The sequence below is a fragment of the Sylvia atricapilla genome, chromosome 6 (assembly GCF_009819655.1).
Source record: "Sylvia atricapilla isolate bSylAtr1 chromosome 6, bSylAtr1.pri, whole genome shotgun sequence".
In the NCBI taxonomy this organism is placed as follows: Eukaryota; Metazoa; Chordata; class Aves; order Passeriformes; family Sylviidae; genus Sylvia; species Sylvia atricapilla.
In genome coordinates this window covers 42,149,008-42,171,195 of record NC_089145.1, presented here as the reverse complement: position 1 = coordinate 42,171,195, position 22,188 = coordinate 42,149,008, and the positions used below count along the sequence as shown (strand labels likewise).

The 22,188-nt window shown below is 42.1% G+C and overlaps 1 protein-coding gene across 4 annotated transcripts; it reads right to left on the bottom strand.

Annotated features, from left to right (window-relative positions):
* Positions 1-2,283: 2,283 nt before the first annotated feature.
* Positions 2,284-16,501, bottom strand: LOC136362815 (SERTA domain-containing protein 2-like). 4 transcript variants are annotated; one of them, XM_066321653.1, is made up of 4 exons: positions 16,374-16,487; positions 14,491-14,589; positions 13,372-13,490; positions 2,284-5,862 (listed from the first exon to the last, which is right to left on the bottom strand). In XM_066321653.1, exon 4 carries the CDS (start codon positions 5,856-5,858, stop codon positions 5,007-5,009), a length of 852 nt encoding a protein of 283 aa, XP_066177750.1. In that variant the 5' UTR covers positions 5,859-5,862; positions 13,372-13,490; positions 14,491-14,589; positions 16,374-16,487; the 3' UTR covers positions 2,284-5,006. The 4 variants fall into 4 exon arrangements, with proteins under 4 accessions (XP_066177750.1, XP_066177749.1, XP_066177748.1 ...); XM_066321652.1 differs by having other exon boundaries at positions 14,491-15,247; positions 16,374-16,456; XM_066321651.1 differs by lacking the exon at positions 14,491-14,589 and having other exon boundaries at positions 16,374-16,501.
* Between the last annotated feature and the right edge of the window lie 5,687 nt (positions 16,502-22,188).

Below are 22,188 nucleotides of genomic sequence, written 5' to 3'. Positions count from 1 at the left end.
TGAAGATGAGCTTAAATAGTTTTTAAAATGGGACTTCCTGGAGTACTCCTACTCCAGTTAAGACAATGAAGGGAATTTGGCTAAAACTGAGCTGCTTTCAAATTAATTGTTAACTCTCAAATTTCCTTGTGGATCGAAGTTTAACTTTCTAGATTCAATCTGGAAGATTCAAAAGAGAAGAAATTTCTGCTCCTTACACTGAAATATGTCTGAGAACCTCCTAAATTGCCTCCCTCAGCACAGCCTGGATGCCAGAGCACAGCCAGCCTGGCTTAGTGCTCTGCTGGGTGGAGTAAGCAGGCTCTGATGAGCAAAAAATGTATGGAATGAAGTTGCAACATTTTTTGCTTTTTTCAATCAAGGCGAGATGCCTGTGAAGGCTGGGCAAATCCTGAAACGCCAAAAATCCTCCAGCTTCCCCAAACATCTGCTTTATTAACACACACTTCTACAGACACACTTCTGCATCTTCAGAGCTTAATGCCTCACTTCAAAAATTGATTTTGAACAGCTCGAAATTAATTTTGCTGCTAATTTATAACTCATCTTCCTCACAGAACTAATGGGTAGGTTATTTAATTTTGTGTATTTTACTGTTGCTTGTGCTGGAAAATTAAAGTGTCACTTCCAGCACACAGATTAGAGAGCTGGGCAGAGCACTCTGGAGAGCACCCAGACCTCCCCAGCCAGCACTTAGAAGCAGCACTCACTGAGCTGTGCTGCTCTGAACGCTTTTAAGGTCAGATCTTTCAGCGTGGCTAAAATCTATGCAAGCATATGAAAGCCTACACCAGCTTTAAACAGCCTCTGCTTGCTCTGAAAGCTTCAAAAATATTTTCTTTAAACACTGAACTGCAGCACACTCTCGAAAGGCCATGTTTTCTGCTGCCACAGGCTCAGGCTCAGCCCTGTGCTGCAGCATCCGTAGCAGCTTCCTCAGGAATGAGTCAGTCCAAGAGCTGATGGCACCATGGTCACACCACCAGATTTCTGTGCAGTTCCTTCTAGACCGGTGCTTCTCACACTGTGGTGAAGGTGAGCAGGCTTCATGACAAAGGGAGGAGGAAGTCCATAAGCAGCAGCCTCATCAGCAGTCTCATCAGTGAAAGTTGCTGGGGAGTGCTCTGTTATGTCTCAATCTGTATTATACGAATGGGTTTTTTCCCTTTAAATGGAGGGAACTTGATGTAATTCTTAAAAAGGCACATAAAGAGGTTTGTCTCTATCTAAACACTTAAAAAAAGAGGGGAAATGGTGATTCTGCTTTAATTTAAATCTTGAAAGTTCACTGCAGAAGGGTCAGGATCTCATTTTACAGGTCTACAACAGGAAGAGAATGGAAACCCCTAAACCTGAAGCTGCTGGTTTGATTTGTACAAGCTGCCTTTCAGTAGCCCAGAGGGGCAAGGCTTTTGTCCAGTCTGACAAGCACACAGGTCTGAAGAGTCAGCATTACGTGTGTCAAGGACATTTATATGTGACACTTGCTTTCAGGCACATCTCCTGATGTGACACCAAGAACTGCAGGGGCTGGGAGCACCTCACAGGGCACTGGAGACAAAGCCCAGGGGACAGCACAGTGCTGAAAAGATGTGTCACCTGCTCCCAACAGGAATCCCCCCACCCCACTGGCTGGAAAAACACTCTGTAGGCCATCCCTTCTTTGGTTACAAAGGGGGTGTCAGGGTGTAGTGCTTTTTAGTGAGAACTTCGAGCTAGAGCAAAGCTGCAGCCTGGATATTAATAGCTGAAGTAGAGAAACCCTATGGATTGTGGTAAATGAGTGTAACATTATTAGAAGATTCCAAATTGCAGACTCAGGCTCCCGAGCTGGGAGGATGAGATGCTGGGTAAGAAAAGGACCACTGAGCAACTGAGGGGCAAACACCATGAAGATCCAAAGCTTATTAGTAACGGTCTGAATTATCATTATAGGCATAACTGCCCAGGAATTTCAGTGTTCACAGTTCCTCTTTGGAGGCAGCCAAAGGTGTTACCCTAAAGGAATCCATCCTTGAGGGAATGTTGAAACCTCATGTGGAACCCTGTTATGGGGCCTGGCATCTGTAATTTCTGTACAGGTTTGTAAGGTGTTTAGTATTTCTAGGGACAAAGGATGGGGGAGACGGGGCATGTGCAGAAGGAAAAAAAGTTCAAATGCCGAGGGAAAATGTTATGTCCTTGTGAGTGAAAGACCAAAGAAAAGGTGGCAAGATGCCATACATTTTTTTATGCTTTGTTCTTTAAAACAGTCACATACTGAAGGCTCCAAAATATAACTGGTTTAAATGCAAAACTGTGGCTTTTATTTCCAAACATACAATAAATAGGTCCACCACAACTAGCCTCTAACTTCATTTTACATGGAAGGATTTTAAAATTAGTTTGTGCATATCTAAAAATTAAACTTCCCTTTGCACATAATTCCAAACATAACCGAACTGCATTACACACCAACTCATGGTCTTGGCACTGTGACACAAGCAACCAATTAGAAACAGAGTTCTGTAGGCAGGACTTGTACAAAAATTGCATTTTGAATTGTTGATAAAAGATCTACCAACAATTACATCTTTTGCTGCAGTATACAAAAAATTTTAGTACAGAAATGTTGAAAAGTAAGTTGTCTTCTCTTCTGTTTCTATAGACTGCAAGGTAAGTAGATTTTTAAAGTGTTCACTATTTGCTATATGATACAATTTTCATACCAAAATATCTTTACTGCATAGTAACATTCCGTGTTTTCAATGCAAAAAGAGATTAGATGCAGTCTTTTTATTTCATCCCTCATCACTGAATTTAAAGACATTTTTAACCGCATCTCTGTTTCATCACAGTGCAGAAGGCCCTTAATATTTCAAGGATTTATTCAGTCATATTTTTAATACAAAAGTGGAGGCTGAGGAAAAGCCAGAGTAGTCTATACACAATGCACAATCTGTGTACATTCTGAAGCTGTACCTCTTCAAGAACTATATTATACACTCTTCAAACAAATCCCTTTATCCAGCAATTCAAAATGCTTTAGATCAGAAGTTTTATATTAGAATCAATACAATATATGCATATAAATACATTTATACCCTTCGGTTGCTGAACAACCCAGATGGCTGCAAGGATGTGACCTGAAATGGTTCTCCATTGGCCTGGGATACCAAATTATGTCGGCAGCTAACTGTTAACCAAGAGAGTCACAGTAAAAAAATGGAGATCTCTGCACAAGGTAGGTGTGCCACAGCATCAGTTAAGACTAGAAATACCAGGTGAGACCCTGGCCCCTTCAACAGGGCCAGAATTTCAACTTCTGTGAGATGCACACACAGGCAACATTTTCTTCCCTCTGCCAACGCTCCGTTCATAGAAAGTCTCAGCAGAACAACAAAACCCCCCAAAAATACAACAAACCAAAGCAAAGGTTTTACAACTGCAAGTTTCCAAGACAGGTGCTGCAGCTTTCAAATACAATGAAAAAGTTTTATAATTAAAAAAGGAGGGGGAAAAAAAAACCAACAAACCAACAAAACCCAAACCAAAAAGCAATGTGCAAGTGTGAAACTCAGAAGACGATAGGAGGGATCCATCTAGACCTCAGGTCAGGCTGAAACACAGAACCCAAACTGCCTGATGGAAAAACAGTTCTCACTGCAAATCTCATCTCCAGCTGAGCAGGGTGTTTGTGGATCTGTATAAAAACAGCCCTGCCCCACCCAGGACAGCAGCTCCAGGGTTCCAAAGCCCAGGTGACCCCAGCCCTTGGGAGGGACAGAGGCATCAGAACTGACTCCCCAGAGCCCCACGGGTGCTCCTGGGGCTGTCACAGCAGTGGGTGATGTGTTCTCAGTGTCCTCAGCTTGGCTTCTGAAATGATGCAGAGATGTAGGCTGAGTATCCTCCAAAGGTGCTAGAGGTTTTAAGTTTGAAGCATTTCTTCCCACAATGCCAGGTATACAAATGTGTATCTTTTTTAAATAATATTGCACATAAAAAAATCATCTTAAAATTTGTAGTGAAAGCAGGGTTGAAGGACAGTGTTTTCCAAAAGAGAATAAAAAGCTACCTGTACATAGTAAGTTTTAATTTAAAGAACGCCAAGATTATTCAAAATCTAAGCACATAATACTGACAGAAAAATGTTAAATTGCACAATCTACATATAAATTAATCTGTAAATACTTAAAAGTTTTTAAACATTGAATACCCTTGATTTTACAAATCAGCTAGGTCACTGTCAAAGGATCAACTTAATGAGTTAGAAGTACTTTCCCCCCGAAAGAAACAGAAACAAAAAGATTTGCAGTCTCAGATGAAGCACTGGAAAGAGTTAAAGCATTTCAGCTCAGAGGTAGTGCTAAACACATCCAACTAGAAGTCCATTATATTTGAACTATGATGAAATAACATAGTAAAATGTAGAAAGACTATAAAATTTACAAAAATAAATAGTTCTGAATGCTTTAGAAAATGCAAGAGACTTTGTTGGTAAGTGTCTTGATCTGCTTTTCTGACCAAAAGAAAGCAAAGCGTGTCTCATTTTCAAAATATACCCATCTCTAGTAACATGTCTGCAATCCACACAATCTAACTCTGCAACTTGACAGATGCCAGCTTGGCATAAACTCTGATATTAAAAATAAAGTGGAGGCTTTGTAAAAGATCACCTCATATGAAATTTGCTTTGCATGTAAATTCTTCTGTCAAATTAAAAATTGCACATAAAAAAGTTTATTGAAAGAGGCATGAGGGGTGATGAGGGTATGTGCCCATTGTTCCACATACACCCTGGAAGGAAAATGATGATTGCACAGTTCTGATAAATAATTTTCTTTTTAAAGAAAAATCTGCCACTTTTTTGGTTTATAAGTTTTGGAATTATTTAGAAAATCCTACTACGGACAAATTATTATTTAGTTTGCTTTTAAAAGAATTCTTTACAACTATTCCAGTGGCTTTTATCCTGAAACCAAATGAAAGTGGCAGTTTAAAAGTATCTTTGGGTAAAACAAGTATCAGGATCCAACCAGAATTTCCATGATGTGGTCCAACTCACTCAGATCTGTTCTGCATATCTGAATGTTGTTTGCTGAAGAAGAATTACAAGATGGGAAGGTTTTCAATGGTTCTTCTGTAGCAAGAGATGGTGATCTGGGCAGCATCAAGGGAGGGCAACAAAAGTCTGAATCATACATTGAAGTGTCAATATCTTCAAAAATGTCATCTATTGCCAAATCCTTCAAGTAACTGGTTGAATTTGAAATCTCAAAGGAACCAAACACACATTCAGCTCCCTTCAAATCCTGTCTATCATCTTCTAGTTTCAGACCAGTATTTTCTGGAAACTTGGGCTGGTCATCTCCAGTAGGAACGAGACAGGTAGGTGGGCTTATATCTTCTACAAAGTCTAAATCCTTCAGAATAGATGAAATAGCAGACGACATGTCGTCGTCTGAAACGATCAGCAGGCTGTTTTCAATCGGGTCTTCCACAGACCGCAGGTCACAGCAGTGAGCCTCCTGCTGACCAACACCTGAAGGCAACTGAAGGGAAATCCCAGGTGACTCCATCCCTGTGTAGGTGTGAGAAGCAGCAGCAATGCCAGGGCAGATATTCACTGGCTGCTGGCTGCTCTCCTGTCTCATCTCCTCCTGAATCTGCCGCACGGTGTTGGCGATGAGGACGGAGCGGTGCAGGTTGGGCTCCACCAGCATTTTGTACGTCTGTAACTTGGTGAGGCACATGTTGAGCACCAGCTGCCTCTTGAGGGGATATGACAGACTTCGACTGGAATCAAAGGCACTCGAGAGACCAGCCATGTTCTCCTCATAGTCACTCAGCTTGCGCTTTAGGCCTCTCCCCAACATGAACCTGCAAGACAAAAATTATGAATTAACCTTGGGCAGGTCAAATCTGAAAACCCTGCAGTGTACAATGTACTGGTCAGCTTAGACTTTTGATGTCACAGAACATCAAGACAAAGAAAGAAATCCTACGCAATACTATTTCCATTCCAAAGATGCAATTTCCAGCTACACTGTTTCATGGTGACTTCTTTTCTAAACAGGAAACATGGAAGAAACATACTAACTCTTATTTAAAAAAAAAGCTATAGTTCTAAATATAACTGACTGCCCACATGAAATAAAATGGATACTTACATTAAGGATCAAATAACTCTACAGAATATTTAATAATTTCCATTTTAACATTCATTCTTGGGTACAGCAGGTAAGATTTCAAGCTAGTTTTCAACACCCATTTTGATCTCATTAAGGCTTGATCTCATAATGTCTTGTTCAGTGTCTCTGAGAACTCTGTGCAGGACTGACCCTTTTCTTTTTTCCTTTGGTGACCCAAAATTGTTTTACAGCAAGACCAACAGCAGGACCTCCCAAGGGATACTTAGATCTATTCCACAGCTAGGTAGTTTGGTTAAATGTGGGAGGAAACCTGGCTGGGCCACTGAGCTCACAGAGACAATGGGTGCCCATGGCTGGTGGTTAACAACTGCTACTGATTTCACACCAAGAACATCAGGCAGGAAGCTATCAAACAGCATTTTAAAGGTGACCAATTCTGGTAAAACAGTTAGGAAAAAATAGAATTTAGGTGCTTTCACCCTGCTTTGGGTGCTCTTGCACTGAAATAAAGTAGGTCTGGAACAATGTGGTACAAAAATCTATACATACACACATCTAAAATATTAGTGATCCAAACAAGTACTCCTTGGGTACTTTGCAATTACTATCCCAAGTCTAAAGGGTTTTATTAGGGACAAGAAGCCCCAAGCAATCACTCCTATAAACACAGAAAATGAGTATACTCCGCACAAAAACTACTGGTAAAATCTTAGTTGCACACATCCTAAAATGTCCATGAATACGGACACCTCGTTCTCAAACTATTAAAAAAAACAAAGCAATCATAAATCAGACACCAGTGGCAGATTAAGGGCAGATCCTTCACGCACAATGATCCAGACCCTGCATGCTGCTGAGGGCCTCCCAACTTCCTTTTCATGTGAGCACTGGATGCTGCCAGCAATAGCTCAGCTGATGGCTGCAGCTGCCAGCTGCTAGCCTGTTGCTAGACTTTTGGGGACAAGGAGAAGGCAGCAGGATAAAGCCTCTTTTACTTTCAGGATTTCTCCAGATTTGCAGGGAGCATGGCAGGGCTCCATGGCTACATCCATCTGCCCAGACAAGGCTGTTGGAGAACTCGGCTGCTCTGGAGGAACAGAAAGCAAGCAAGCAGTGCATCCTCCTCAGCAAGACACGTGAGAGAAAACAGACAGCTGCTACAGGAGTTTAGGTGTCAGACTTCTCAACAGCACGCACTTTTTTTTTTTTTTTAAGGACATATCTGGATGAAATTCAACTTGTCTTAGGACTGCATTTTTACTTGGCAGGGAGTAGTCTGGTCTATCTTCAGTTCATTAACATGCTCACCCTCGAAACGGCAACAAACTTTAATTGCTTGTAATTTTACCACTGCTGCGATTTTTTAACTTTGTAACTGTTTTTCTCCAAAGTTTTCTGTTAAACTGCCACAGCACCAGCTGAATCTCTTTAAAAACCAGAAAGTGTCTGGATTGGTGTGCCTGTTCACCTGGGTCATCTTCCCACATGATCATGTATCGCTTTCCCACTCTGGCACCCCATTAAGAGCAAACAGACCCAGCCAGTACTGAGCACTCCACTACAACAAAATCAGAACAAATCTGGATACAAAACTCAGGCACAAAATACAATAACAAAGTATTCTGGAGAGGCAGTGTGTGTGTCAAGGATCCTCTAACTGTCAGAAGCTCATCATTTTTGACACAATCCATGGAAAATCACATTTATGCAGGACAAGTAGACTGTTGCTAAATATACCAACTCTCATCGTGAAGACCATCATTTATGCGAATCCTAAACTCACAATAAAATTGCGAACCCTCTATTTTAAGCAGCATTTAAATGTTGTGTACTACCTCAGGCATTACCTCATAGCATCACCATAAGAACAAAAATTATGCATCAAAACAGCTGTTTCTTCACTAAGCACTATCATTCTGGACACTAGTTGGACCTGTGTGTTCGCTTGTTTGTTTTTTTCTCTCAGTTGATTAAACAGACCCAAATTTACACCCCTACGGGAATGAAGTTATGACCATGCAGGAAACAACAATTCTGACATTTCATACATTCAGAATACTTGGTTTTGATAATTTACTGGTTTTAGTATCTTTTTTAAACATTTATACTTTGTTAGACACACAGGACATACTATTCTTATCTCTCTGAATTATATAAAAGATGTTAATTCCTAACATCTCAAAAATGTGCTATTATTTCAATTCTGTAAGCAAGCTTAAAGAGAAAGCAGACTATGATATGCAAGGATGTATAATTTCACAAAAACAACTTAACATGACATCTTTTACTTTTCAATTCAACCAGCAGTCTAGTTAGACTAAATACTTCATGCTCATTTAAGCAGACACCCCTCTTTTGATTCCTCAAAGTGCCTTCATAAAATTTGTCCCAGAGCATTTTAAAAATATGTAACAATGCTTGAGCATGACAGCACTTGACTAAAAAACCAAAGTGCAAGTAACGCTATTTGCTCCAACTTCAAAATATTTCTACTTAACATACTCCTCACTCTCAAGATTTTTTTTTTTTAAATAAACAAACACAGTACTACCTTACTTTTAGAAATTCTGTCTAACACTGATTTATTTCCTAACAGGAAGGATCCCCTACTCTCCCTCTAGGAGCTAGATGACTTCAGAGGTTACACAAAAATTTGGAAAAGGCTAATAAAAACCAGAGTACCATTGGTACAGTGGATTTAAAAATGACTCGTGTCATGGTTGCTACAGGAGACATTAAATTTCAGTTCTTGTCAAACACACTCAGCTGTTGACCTACAAAAGACACAAAGCCCCTTTGTTAGCAGCTAATCTACATTTTATCAGGCCTTTTGCTTTACTTTCTAACACAAGAATTTCTGACTGGATCAGATTCTTAACAAACTACTGTGTATTTTCTAAGTAGCTTGTTCTTCCACAGCACTGTGCATTGACACCTCATCCCAAACCCAAAATTCAGTCAGATGCTCTCTTTTGCAGCATTACTTTGCAGCAGAAGATGCTGATGGCATTATTTAATTATGCAGTGCTTATTCCACTTGAATTTTTGGTAGCAGGGCAACCAAGCAGCCATGCACACATAAACCCCCAGTTCCTGCTCAGAGCAGCACAACCTGGGCACACTAAAGCACAGTCTCTCCAGAAACTGCACTCTCCTTACTCCAGCCTAATTCCAGGAACCCACTCACGTCTCAAAAAATTGGATCAACTAACAGGAGTTTGGGATGTGCCAGTCTTGCCAGTCTGATAACTCTGTAACTTGTAAATAAATAAACTGAATAAAAATTAAAAGTTTATGCCAGCTTCAAATGTGAGGTCGGTACACAGCTGTTCAATTATAAAAGCAGCAAGCTCTAAGTCACCCTGTTCTTGAATTTGAAAAGGTTCCACAAAAGAATTTCTTTTTTCCATTCAGATGATCTATTTCAGAATCTTTTGTCATGAAAAAAACAGGAACAATGAGGAGCAACACATCTCAACTTTTTTCCTGGCATTTTCTCATCCTCTCTCATTATAATAATGTGAACTGAGCCACAGGCCATTTATGGCAGAACGCTTTTTAACGGAAATAATTTTTCAGATACAGAGAAAAGGAAGCAAAGTGAACTCAGTATCTGGGAGTACCAAACTATTCACATCACTGAACTACAATGGAGTCTACGTAGAAATTCCGCCCTGACAGCATGCTCCTTAGTTCCCTCCAGTCTTCCATGGAGGACATTTCATAGCAACTCCTCCCTGCTAAGATGGGAAGAAGCATCCAAGCACTGTAATCCTACACCAACCATCCCGGGGTTTGAAAAAACTTGGGAGGGAAGAGGCACATCCCTGGTTGGCAAATCCACACAATACCAAACAAACAGGCCTGGTCAGGGTGCAGCTACTCAGAAGAAACATTCCAGGCTACCAAGAAAAATTCACATTGCGATGTGTTGTGGACAATACAGGGCCCGTGCCACCATTTCAGCTCCATCTGTCACACGGTCTGACAGTGCAGCTGCCACTGACACATGGTTGAGAAGTACAGCTGGGAACACTCTCAAGGAATAATGCAAATGTGAAAACCTTCAATTACTATCTGGGCAAACTACTACTTAAAAACTTTTTTGGAAGATGAGGGAGAAGAACTAAAGAGAAAAGTTAAACAAACTTTTAGTTTGTTAAAAGTTAAACTCAGGACCTCACAGACCTTTAATTTTCAGTAGAGGAGAGCTTCAAAAATAATGAGTGTATCAAACACAACTGCCAAGATTAGTATGGTCTGAACATGAACTTTTCATGCACAAAACAAGCACTGTATTAAACTACACAACAGTTATTTATTTGCCACTTAGTATGTTTAAATAGCAAGATCATCAATAAAGTACCTGGCCTTCAGTATGCAGGTAAAGATAACTGAATTCACAGTGGTTCCTTTTGGCTTTTCTTTTTAGAGTATTTATAAATTCAAACTTGCTTGATCCTTTCTGTACAGCCACACTGCTGCATTTTTCGGCCCAAGACTGTCTCAAAATGAAATACTACTTTTTCTTACAGGAAAAAAATACCTGCTTTGCAGGTGTGTAAACACCTCATGAGTGAAAGCTGCCTGTCCAGTTTGTAGTAATGCAGCTTAAGTATTAAAATCAAAATTAGAGACTCCTTGCAATTGTAATTTGGGCAATTCCCTTTCCAAGTCTCCTTTGTCTCATAACTGCAGAAACCACGTAAGAGTAAAGACAGGCAGAAGTCTCTCTGTGCTGTAGACTTGTGCTAGCGAATGACCAAGGCTGGCTGATAACCTGGTGTTCTGCTCTCCCCTCTCTTCCATAGACACACCTCACAAGCACAGATCTATCTGCAGAAGTGCAAAGCAAAACAAGCACCCCAACAGTTACAGCTGTTTCCCAGAATTATTCTATGTATGCCGCACACTGCTTTTAATAACAATCCTTCCCCTACCCAACACACATTTTTAGGCAACACACCTTCATGAGCAGTTTTAATTAAGTGCTGAACTGGCTATTGGTTTGTACTTCACGTAGAAGGAAGTGCACAAGAAAATGGAAAGGCTGAAGGTGCAGTTAACAGACACAGCACAAATCCCTTCCTCCCATCCAGGCTTAGTGCTGATCACTTGGACATGCCTTACATAACAGTGTAAGCTGTCAGAGCACACAGAACATCTCTGATCTGGGGTCCCCAGCAAGTGCTGGAGATCCCCACACTCCTTCTCAGCTGTTACCCAGAGAAAGTGAGGGAAAGACTAGACCCCTTAGGAAACACCAAAGTAAAAAGCAGTTTAGACCTGAAGATACTTCCAAATATACAAAAGTGTGTTTAAGCCCATTGTTTCCCCACCCCCTCCTCAGCACTGCCCCAGTTTAGCCAAGATGAGTAACTGCTGGAGAAGGCACAAGTGACTAAAAGTGTGCATACAGGGAGGAGTGCAGTCCTACCAGCTTACTCCCATACCGAAACTCCTATGCAACAACTTCTTCACCAGAGACAGAAATTACCAGAAAATAGCTGCTCAAAGAAAGCAGACTTAATGGCAACTTTTTGGTCAACAAACCCTGACCTATAACACACCCACGGTCTGGTACAAAGCAACTGGAACACAGAACCAAGATACGCTGCTGTTCAGACTCAAGAAACCCTAACAAAAACAACAAACAAACCTAAAACCGAACACATACACACACCAATCCTGAAAACAGGACAGAGAAAAACCCCACACCTAAGGATTTCCCCACATTTTGAAACTAAGACCAGCCTGAATAGCATTCATTAGGTATAGGAAAGGAGTGAGAGAAAGACTGAGTTTAGAACAGAATTATTCTGAAATTAATAAGGTTCCCACTGTCATTCACTATGTGTGGAAGAAGAAAATAAACAGCAACATACACAAATATTTTAGGAGCTGAAATTATGTTTAGGAAGCATTTGAAGTAAGTTTTACCTTGATTTAAAAGTTAGTTTGAAACCCCCCACAACAACCTGTTTTTGTTATGTCTACTGGGATCTGGAAAATTCCTGCACCTAAGGACATCTTTCTTAGTTCCTTACTCCCATCTCATTTCACAAAGCACTGATAAGAGCTTTGCTTTACAAACTATGGCAGCTGAGTTTCAGAGCATGGCATTTCATTCTGGAGAAGGGACTCCTCTGGTAGGATCTGTACCTTCTACAGCTAAAACAAGTGGCTTCCAGCGCTTAGTAGAGAGAAACTTCCATCCTTAAAAATACCCCAAACTAAACTACTATCGCTTGTGTATCTCATTCCACATTTATTGATAAAGCTCATGTGTGTATTTTTAATGAGAGTATGTTTAGCAAGGTTTTTTCAGGGATTTTACGTGGATTTTTTTTTTTTTTTTTAGTGGAAGAAGGGCCTGGAATCACTTGAACTAAAAGCTAATACATGATCAAGAGCTACTAAAACCTAGAAACTATAATTAAATGAGAACATAAGACTCATAAAGGAAACAACAAGAACCAAACCACTATGGTTCTACCAAAGCATCTCACTGGATAGACAAAGGATCATTAGAGTTATACATGCAATGACAGACCCCTTCAGCTTGTTCTAGTCAACTGAGCAGTTCTCAATCCCATATTTGCTTCAAATAGAGATACCAGATACATTCACCTACATAACACTGACACACGTTTTAGGGTTACAGTGATCTAAAAGATCTACTAATAAAGGAAGTTATAGCTTGTTAAATATTAAAAACTGGCACACTCACACTTTTAACATAAAAAAACTGGACCATTAACAGTAAAAGCAAACAAGAAAAAAAAAAGCTCTTTTCCTGATAGAGGACTGTGAATTTATTCTTTCAGTAACGAAATCAGAAATCATTGAATTTTCTCTTGTAGCACACAACTTTACTTCAGTATCCAAAGTCCCACCTTCTCACAACACAAAATGGCAACACTCAATTTTAGCAGCTGAACAGTGGATCTTGCTGCAAGACTGAAGTCTTAATTAAGCAATTTCCAAGAAAAATGTGATCTTAAGGCAATGTGCCTTATTGAATAGTAGTAAGTCCCCCTTATGAAGGAAAACATAGTAATGGAAATGCAAAATTCTCAAGTCAAAGGGTTTTTACCTTACTTTCTATTATATATCCCATTTTTAAAGACATATTTCAGTTTAGCACTCTAATCCACAAATAACATCTGCAGCCCATTATCAGAACACGCTCGATGCACATTAAGATACAATTTCATAAAATCATAGAAGTAGTTACCCTTAGAAAACAGAAAGGAGTCCAGGCAGGAAGATTCTGGATTTTGCATAAAGCGTGGTCATCCAAGAGTCTTGAACTATCCCAGAGGCCAAGCCATCCACCGAGGTAGGATGATGCGACTTAAGAGGAAAAACAAAACAAAACCGGATTATTTAATTACTATGTGGTGTTTTTTATTTTTTTAAAACCAGAAGCATTAAGCACACAATTCAATACAACTTTTTAAATGATTTGTGCTAAATTCTATTAAAGCAGATAAATATGGGTAAACCCCCCTGAAGTTCATGAATACACTAAAATAAGAGGACCTAATAGTTTCACCTGTGAACACATAAAATGTGGAAATTATCTTTCATAAATGAATATTACAGAATGCTGATCCTCTAAGTGTTAGGCTTTAGGATAAGGACTCGCACTGCTACTTCCTCAGGTTATTGAAGACCAATTTACAATTGTAATCATCTCCAAAATTACATAATCAGGAGAGAGAATACCATGCACTGTAAAGAAATATGTTTCTGAATTAACCCCTTAATGCTTACAGGCTGCAAAAGCAGTTAGATTTTTAATTCCCAACTTTCCTTTTTTTCAGCATACACAAAGCTAGTATGAGAAGACAGCTGACAAGGTGTCCTATGATTATGCCCAATGTTCAGTGTGGCACCATTTCCATCAAAACCCTGATATAGCAACAACTGCAGTATGACTACATGGATTAAACCATGGATTAGCTTAGTTTCCATTAGATTGGAAACTGGGAAATGCGAAAAGGCTGAAGTGACAGTAAACTATGGACTAGGCTAGGAAATGTGGAGGGAATCGCACGATCCATGCTCTTGAGGTCTCACCTCCACCTGGAGAATCCAAGTTATGAATTCCAAGAATTAAAGCCCTTGCAGGGGCTAACAGCCTGCAGCCAGGATTGGATGTGACATTCCTGTTTGTGCACATCACACACACAGACACCTGACCCAGCTACGGCAAACCGCCTCACAAACGCACCGCAGGAGCAAGGATCAGTACTATCCAGAGAAACACGGTCCTTGTGATCAAAAAAATCAAGAGTTCATACATTATTTCACAAATCTTAAAATAATACATAGTGAAAGGCAATCTTACATTCAGACAGACGGGCAAGTAAACGCCTACAGTTCATCTTACATAGCAACTCATAGCCTGATGCTACCAAAGGGCTCCTCCGCTTACAGAACCTCGGAACTGTAAAGATGCAGTAAAACAGCAGTAAAATGCCCGTGACCTAAGCAAGCCAATCTCACCCACAGCATCAAACACATTAGCATCTCCCTCCTCCTCCTCAAAGCTGACTTCTTTCCCAGTATGATATCCACACTATCCAAAAATAACAAAAAGCCCCAAAGGAAGATTCAGAACCTATTTGCTCTGAAACAGCAGCACTTCAGATGGTCACTACTGAGGTTCAATTCAATAAAGTGTACTCGTTAGGTCACAGGGAGAGGTGTGCAGTCACTGCATTCTCTATACACTGAATATAAAAACACATGCTTTAGAGTTTTAGGTTTTTTTTATGCGAAAACAACTTCACAAAGCTAACAGGCATAGCAAAATGTTGAAAAGTTTTAGATTTTAGCACCTTAGCTAAAAAACCCCAAACCCAACAAAATTAGAAGCACTGAATAAAACAATAGTACTGTTACTTGTGTTTTAGAAGTCCAATATTTTGCTAGAAGGAGATGAAGTCAAGAAGTTTTCAAATTTAATTTCTTTATTAGATACATCAAAGGATTCCTGCAGGAGTAACTGTGGAGGCTTTGACTTTTGCCCTGTATGATTTCACACTGGGTTGAGTGTCAGGAAGAAGTACAGAACCAAGGTTATTAGGTTTAGTTTTTACAATCTGTTAGGAAAAAAAACAACAACAACTATAGAAGATACAGAGTAGCTGCAAATCACTGTGAATTGGATTACTTTTTGTCTTCCCTTCCTAGCGGTACGTGTTTAAGGGTCACTTTAGAATTTTGAGATCATAGCATCATTTCAATGTTAATGGTATTTCCCACACTGCAGTTAGCTGCCTGAACTACGGAATTTCAGCCACATCAAAAATTAAGTGGAAAACTACTGCACGAGGCTCCTACCTATGCTTTTAGAAACGAGCATTCCAATACAGTTTGAAAAATTCCAGGCCTAACTAGGGCAGAAATTATTAACTGCACCTATTTGCGAGCTTAATCGACAAGACGCATAAAGACCAATCTTATGCTCCTCCAACCCCATCCACCTGCTCGTAGCCCAGACTAACACACGTTTACTACGCCGAACAAAACCTGCTATTAAAAATGTAACTGCAGCTTATACATAAGTCGCAACGACCAAGCGGCAGCGACCAGGAGTACCAGGATGGAAGCGCTGGGATTCAGGGAAAGCCCTTTCCTGCCGCCCTCCCGCAGCCGCTCCCGCGGCTCCTGCCACCATTTGGCCTTTGTGGAAGGAGTGTCGGTGCTTCCTGCGGGCGTCCCGCCCCCCCCCGCGGCCGTGGGCAGCGGTAACCAGAGACAACCTTGGGCTTCCCGAGCTGCGAAAAGTTACACTCCTCCCCCTTCCTCCGCCCGGCTCGCTCAGACCCCGGCCGGGCTAATTATAACTGCGCGAACAACTTCCATCGCCGGCCGCGCTCCGGGCGCTCCGCCCGCGCCCAGCCCGGCTCCCCGGGGCCGCCGTGCCCGCACCCCGGCCCCGCTGTGGCCCCGGTCCCAGCTCAGCTCCCCGGGGCCGCCGTCCCTCCGCACCGCACCGGGCCCGCCGTTCGCTCCACCTGTCCCCGCTGTCCCTCCTCTCCCACCGCACCGCCGGCTGCCCCTCCACCCCTCACCGGCAGGGCCCCCCCGACCCGCCTCGGCCTCCCGCCGCCCTCGCCTCGGCCTCCCGCCGTGCCCGGCCGTCACCCCGCCGCCGCCGCTGCCCTCCCCTGGCCCCGGCTCCCGGCCCCGCGCCCTCCCGCCGCCTCCCGACCGGCGCCCCACCTGGGAGCAGAGGAACCTCGGTCCCTTCGCAGCCGGCCGAGCTCCCTCCCTTCGGCGGGGCTGGGACTCGGGCCGGGAGGAGGCGGAGGCAGCGCCACCCCCGCCGGGCCCCGGCAACCTCCGCTCCGCCCTTCCCTCCGCCCGCCGCTCCCGCGGTGGGGCGCTGCGTGCGCCGCGCGCGCCAGCTGCCCGCCCGCTCATTGGCCGGTGGCGCTTTCAACCTGCCCGGCAACCATTTTCTGACTGGCCGGCGAGTCGGGAGGGCGGGGCTATGGCTAGTCCCGCGGGGCCGCCCAATGAGAGAGCCGGGAGAGCCGGGGGGGCGGGGCAGCACGCCCGCCTCGCCCAATGAGGACACGGGCGCCGCCGAGTCCCGCGTACCCCGGCGCGGCGCTCCGGGGGCGGCCCCGCCCGCGCTGCCGGGGATGGTGGAGCGGTCGGGCCGGGGCGGGCCGGGCTCGGCACCGCGCTGCTCCACCCGGCACTGCTGCCGCACTTTGCGCCTTGAAACCGCCGCGGAGCCACCGGCCAGCCCGGACCCAAGCCCACAACCACCGCCACCCCTCATTCCTTTTTTTTGTTGTTGTTGGTTTTCAATAAACTCGCAGTCCGTCTGTGACCAAAACTACCAAATTTCAATAAAAGGCACGCCCAGGGCCTCTATAGAGCAGCGGTCCTACAACGCCCGGTGCCAGGGCTGTTGGGAAACGAGGCACACGCGTCTCTCGGCCAGCCCTAGAGCTGCGTCAAATATTGCACAATTCTCCCATATTCACTTGATTTTTTTTTTCTTCAAAGATGAGGTGGTTTTAGCCATGCTCAAACCTCATATTTGCTTTTCACGGGTATTTGCGTAATCAAGTTACGTTGGCACGAGTGTTTGTACAAACCAGATTACAAAATCTGACACCGGAGTATTTGTAAAGATCGATTTTGATCCTTTGTCAAACCCTGCCACGGGTTGGTTACCTTATACATCCCCAAAAAGCTGCTTGATCTAAACCCATCTCTGAAAGGGTCAGTCTCTAGGACATTAAAACCAAAGAAAACTTAAGGACATTTGCACAGATGGGTTCCTGCATCGACAAGCGAGCACAGACCAAGTTCACACAGAAGATTCAATGTCGGTCTCGTAAATACTACAGAAACATTTGCAATTGTCTGGTGGAGATACAGTACAACTTCAATGAACGATCAGCTGCTTTTTGTGGTTATTCAGTAAAGATTTTTTCTTTTAAACGCTCAGGTGCAACAGATTTTAACCCTTGTGTCTCCTGATGGGCACTCGCGAAGGGGTAGGAGTGTGCGAGGCCTGACCCAAATGTAGGGGCGAGGGCAGAGAGAAAGCCGAAGCTGGAAGTGGGTCCCTCGCTGAGGACGAGTGGACCGTCTCTCCAGGCCACCTCTCTCCTGCAGCGTGGTGCCCCCAGTTCCTCAGCCACAGCTGTGCTCTGACCTCACTGCTGGGGGTCATGGAGCACAGAAGGGGAGCGAGTGCTGCCATGAGAAGCACTAATGAATCCTTTTTGACACGCTGCCAGAGCTGTGTCGCCTCCCTGCATGGCTGAGGGGTGACACCCCGACCCCCATGGTCCATCTGCTGCACCAAGTGTAAGTGTCAGCACTGAGGGGGAGGAGTGGGCCAAATACCTCCCCCAGACCCCTTCCTTCCCGCCACACTGTGGCTTATGTGGAGCAGTAACTCTTGAGATGGACAACCAGAAGTATTGCACCAGAACCAACCCCTGCCATATGCTGGGGATTATCTCCAAGGAATAGACGCAGGATAGGCACACAAAGGTAGCTGGTGCAGAAGGGATGGATCTGGAATCATTACATCTAATATGGAATATAAAGGGGCAGTTTAACTAGTAGTACCATCAGAGTGTCCCCACGGCTTGAGCCAAGATTAGGCTTTGCAGACTTGACTCCTGCTGGCCAAAAGTCTGTGACCTCTGGGCAGTCCTGCAGCACCAGTCCTGGACAATTCTCCCTTTCTACAGCGTGAGCCTCTGGTACAGGCATTCTCTAGTCCAGCAGACCTTCCAGAAAGACACCAACATCGGTTACCCTGCTCTCCTCACTCTTTCTTGAGTTATTACTTTAAGGTGGTCAGCTGTTCTGTAAGCAATTTTTGTTCTGTGCAATAAGAAAGGTGAATGTACCTTCTATACTAGGTGTTTCTAGAAAGGTCAGTTGTTTCAAGCATGCTCTGACAAGAGCTGCAGAAAAAAAGAACCTGAGATTGTTTAAATGCATGCTTCAGAATTTTGGATTCATGGCTTAACACCTGAAGAAGTTAATAGAAATAACACAAAATGTGGTGATTATTTGCAAAAGATTTGGTCATTTTTTTGCTAGTGTTAACAGTGGGATTAACATAAAACAACTGGAACCTCATTTAGCTTGGCAATATTTAATGTCTCGTGCTAGAGGAGCCATGCTTGTCTCAGATAGAATTCAGAAGTCTGAGGTCACATATAAGGTCTTTCCTAACAAAAAACTTCCTTTAAAAGGTCCTTACGTTCTCAAATGAGTTAATGTTCTAGGAGTTTAATGCTCTCCCATTTTGACTTGAACTAAGGTTGAGGCAAACAGAGGATTGCATATGATCTTTTAATGATTTAAACATGGCCTTTCAGTATGACTATACTCACTGCAGTAGGCCAGGATGTCATTCTCACGAGGAGCATATTTGCTTTTGCAGGAAATTTTGCATAAACCAGGAAAAAACATTAATGTTTTTATCAATGTCTCTATATAACTCATCTGAAAGAAAAGCTGGAGGTTGCTACTTCTTCTTACCTTCATACTAGGCATCTATTCAAAAGCATGGTTCCAGGAACACAGGAACTACTGAAGACTACTTTCCTATGGATTTATGCCTGTGATTAATTATTCTGTGTCTAAGGTATGAGCTCTAATTGAAGCTGGTCTCATGCCTGGAAAATTATGTCTCTCCCTTATCAGGATTACAGGTATCAGTACAGAATGCCATTTTCTTCTGGTATCTCCACACTTGGAAACATTCTAAAAATGTAGTGACTGTGAGATCTGCCAGATTTGATTGAAATAAATTAGCTATTCTAAAGTTGAATGGCAGAATGATCCTGTTATACCCTTCTTCCGTAGGAAAGTGAGAAAGACAGAGCACATTGCACTAAAGCCCAGTTAGTTTTACCACCTCTTTTTGACGGTCAAGCCTCTGTGAACAAACTAATCCTACACTTAGTCAAGTTTACTAGAAAAAGCTATGACACAAGATGGTTATTATAAAACCTAACAACAACTTACTGAATATTTCTCAGAGTAGGAAATCAGCCACTGTTCTTTTTTGTCAAAAGAATCAAAATTTATAAGAAAAAGCACTTTTCCCCTATACCTTTCAAACAAAGCAGAGACACAAAAGCAAATGAGCTTCAATTTAAACAATTAACCATTCAACAATTTTGTCTTAGACTTCAGTCAGCTCACTGGACACAAAATAATCCAAGCACCCAGTGCTTTCCATATCTACCCTTTCTCTCAGTAATGACTTCAAACACAGAAAAGTTAATTTGTTACAAGTACTGTTTTTTGGGGTGTTTTAGCGTATTAAATTCTTTTGGTTTCTGAGTTTGCTTTTTATCAACATACCTCCTCTTCCCTTTGGAAGTCCTGTTTTGTACGCTTGCACAACCCCAGGCTGAAGTTGTGTTACTTTTTCTTGATTTCCTCTCCAAATCTTGTCTGTAAATGGAACATGAAAAATAGTATATACAGTTCTTTTGCTGCAGCCCACTTCCCACAAGCTCTTTGGGGCCTTTCAAATACAGCATACATGGGGATACAATTTTTGTTTAATTCTGGGTTTGCAAGTAATGTAATCACCTGTATCTTCAATTACTCTTCCCTAAAAAGATGACAGTTGAAATTACCCAAATATTTCCTTGGCAATGTAAAGCAGCCTCTAGCATTAGGTTTTCCTGTTGACATGTTTGTCATGCTTGAATGTTTACCACAATAATTCTTCAGGTCATAAACTACTCATTTTGGGGGAATGTTGGTTAAGCAAATGAAAAATTATTGTGTTTTTTAAGAAAGAGCTACCATACAAACTATGAAAATTATGTCAAATAATAAAATTTCTGTATTTTCCACTAGCTGTTTTTTTTTTTAAGGCACTACAAACATCTAAAATAAGTCTCTTTCCTGACAAATTATTCGATGGGATTTCACTTCTCCATGAAAATTCCTTGGAAAAAAGTAGGAAAACTTATCTTAACTGTCCTTTGCAAGAGACAACAAAAGAAGTTCAGACAATCCATGCAAAACTTTGTATTTGATAAGCCAGATTGACAAAAACACGTACGTTCCCAAAATGTTTATTTCATTTCTTTGAAACTTAGTGGCTTTGTACTCTTAATATTAGTCACAGAGTGTGAAATAACACTCATTTAAGAACTGATGAGCAAACAAAATTTGTCATCAGCAGTCTTTTTTTCTTTTTGCATATGGGACTATACGTCCTAGGCCTGAGATACAAGCTATCTCATACTTTCAAAATGAAAGTATGAGATACTTTCATTTTGAACAGAAGTAATTTTTGGAAGAATTTTTATTTGTCTTATCATAGATGTCATAAAACAAATGTTTTTTTTTTTCATTCTAACTTTTCACAGTTTGTTTACTTATAAGGGAGTATGGAATAAGTTGCAGGGCTATAAAGCAGTCACACAAATCAATATTCCGAGACACAAAAAAATCCATACTGGTCTGGTAATTACAATATTAAACTATACTCTCAGTCAATTTACAACAGTTCCTTTTAAAATGCTTACTAAAGCAGCCCAGACATACCTGACACTTCAAAAAAATTCTAAGGACAGCTTTGAGAACAGGTAATTCCTGGTGAGTCTGAAGGCTCAGCTCATGTATGAATCCCTAAGCTGCTCCAGGCTGAAACCCTTCACTGCTGCGCCTCCAAGGCAGTCTGGTCAGGAAAGGAGCTTTTCTTATTCAAAGACCTGATTCTGTCTTCAATGACCAAATTTGTCCTTTAGGCAAATATAGCTACAGACAGGCGATGTCTTTTGCTCGGCAAACTCCCAGAGCTGCAGCAGAGAGAGGGGGTTAAAAGAAACAAACACCCAACGGAGAAGCAATAAGCAGACCAGCCATTGTTATAGCAGCCTGGATCCTTGCACTTCTTGCCTTTGCAGAATACCCAAGTTCTGATTTTCTGGCAACAGAAAAGGAGAAATAAAGCCACAGGCACAGAATAAGGGGACAGATAGTCAGTGTTACCTGCAAAGGAAGCAGATTGGGTATTAGCTATATGCTTGACAGTGCTTTCTTTTGTGTGAGTCTACAGCCCAGTGACACCAGGCAGACCAACAGCCTTGTCTGACACACGGCACTGATGCTCTGCAAGCTCCACGACTCTTCCCTAGGAGTACAAGAGGAAAAAGGCTGCTAGGAGAGGCAGCAAAATCTGTCAGAAGCTTTCCTGATTTAAGAGGCTAAATTTTTGTGTTTTTTTAAATTTCCCATTTACATGCAGAAATTAAGAAAATCCCCATCAGCAAGTATCATCTCTCACCATTTGTAGCAACAGATCACTAAAGAAATGAAATGGCAGTTAGAAAATAAGCTTCTTTATTACTATTATTATTTTTAAAACCAGGAGAAGCAAAGTATGAGAAGCTGAATTAGACTGAGACACGTTATTAAAGCAATAGGGAGACAAGGTGATTTTACAGACTGGTCTCTGCAAAGTCAGACCAGTTAAAGGCACCCATCAGTTCTGCATGGTGACTGTGCAAGTTTCAGCAAT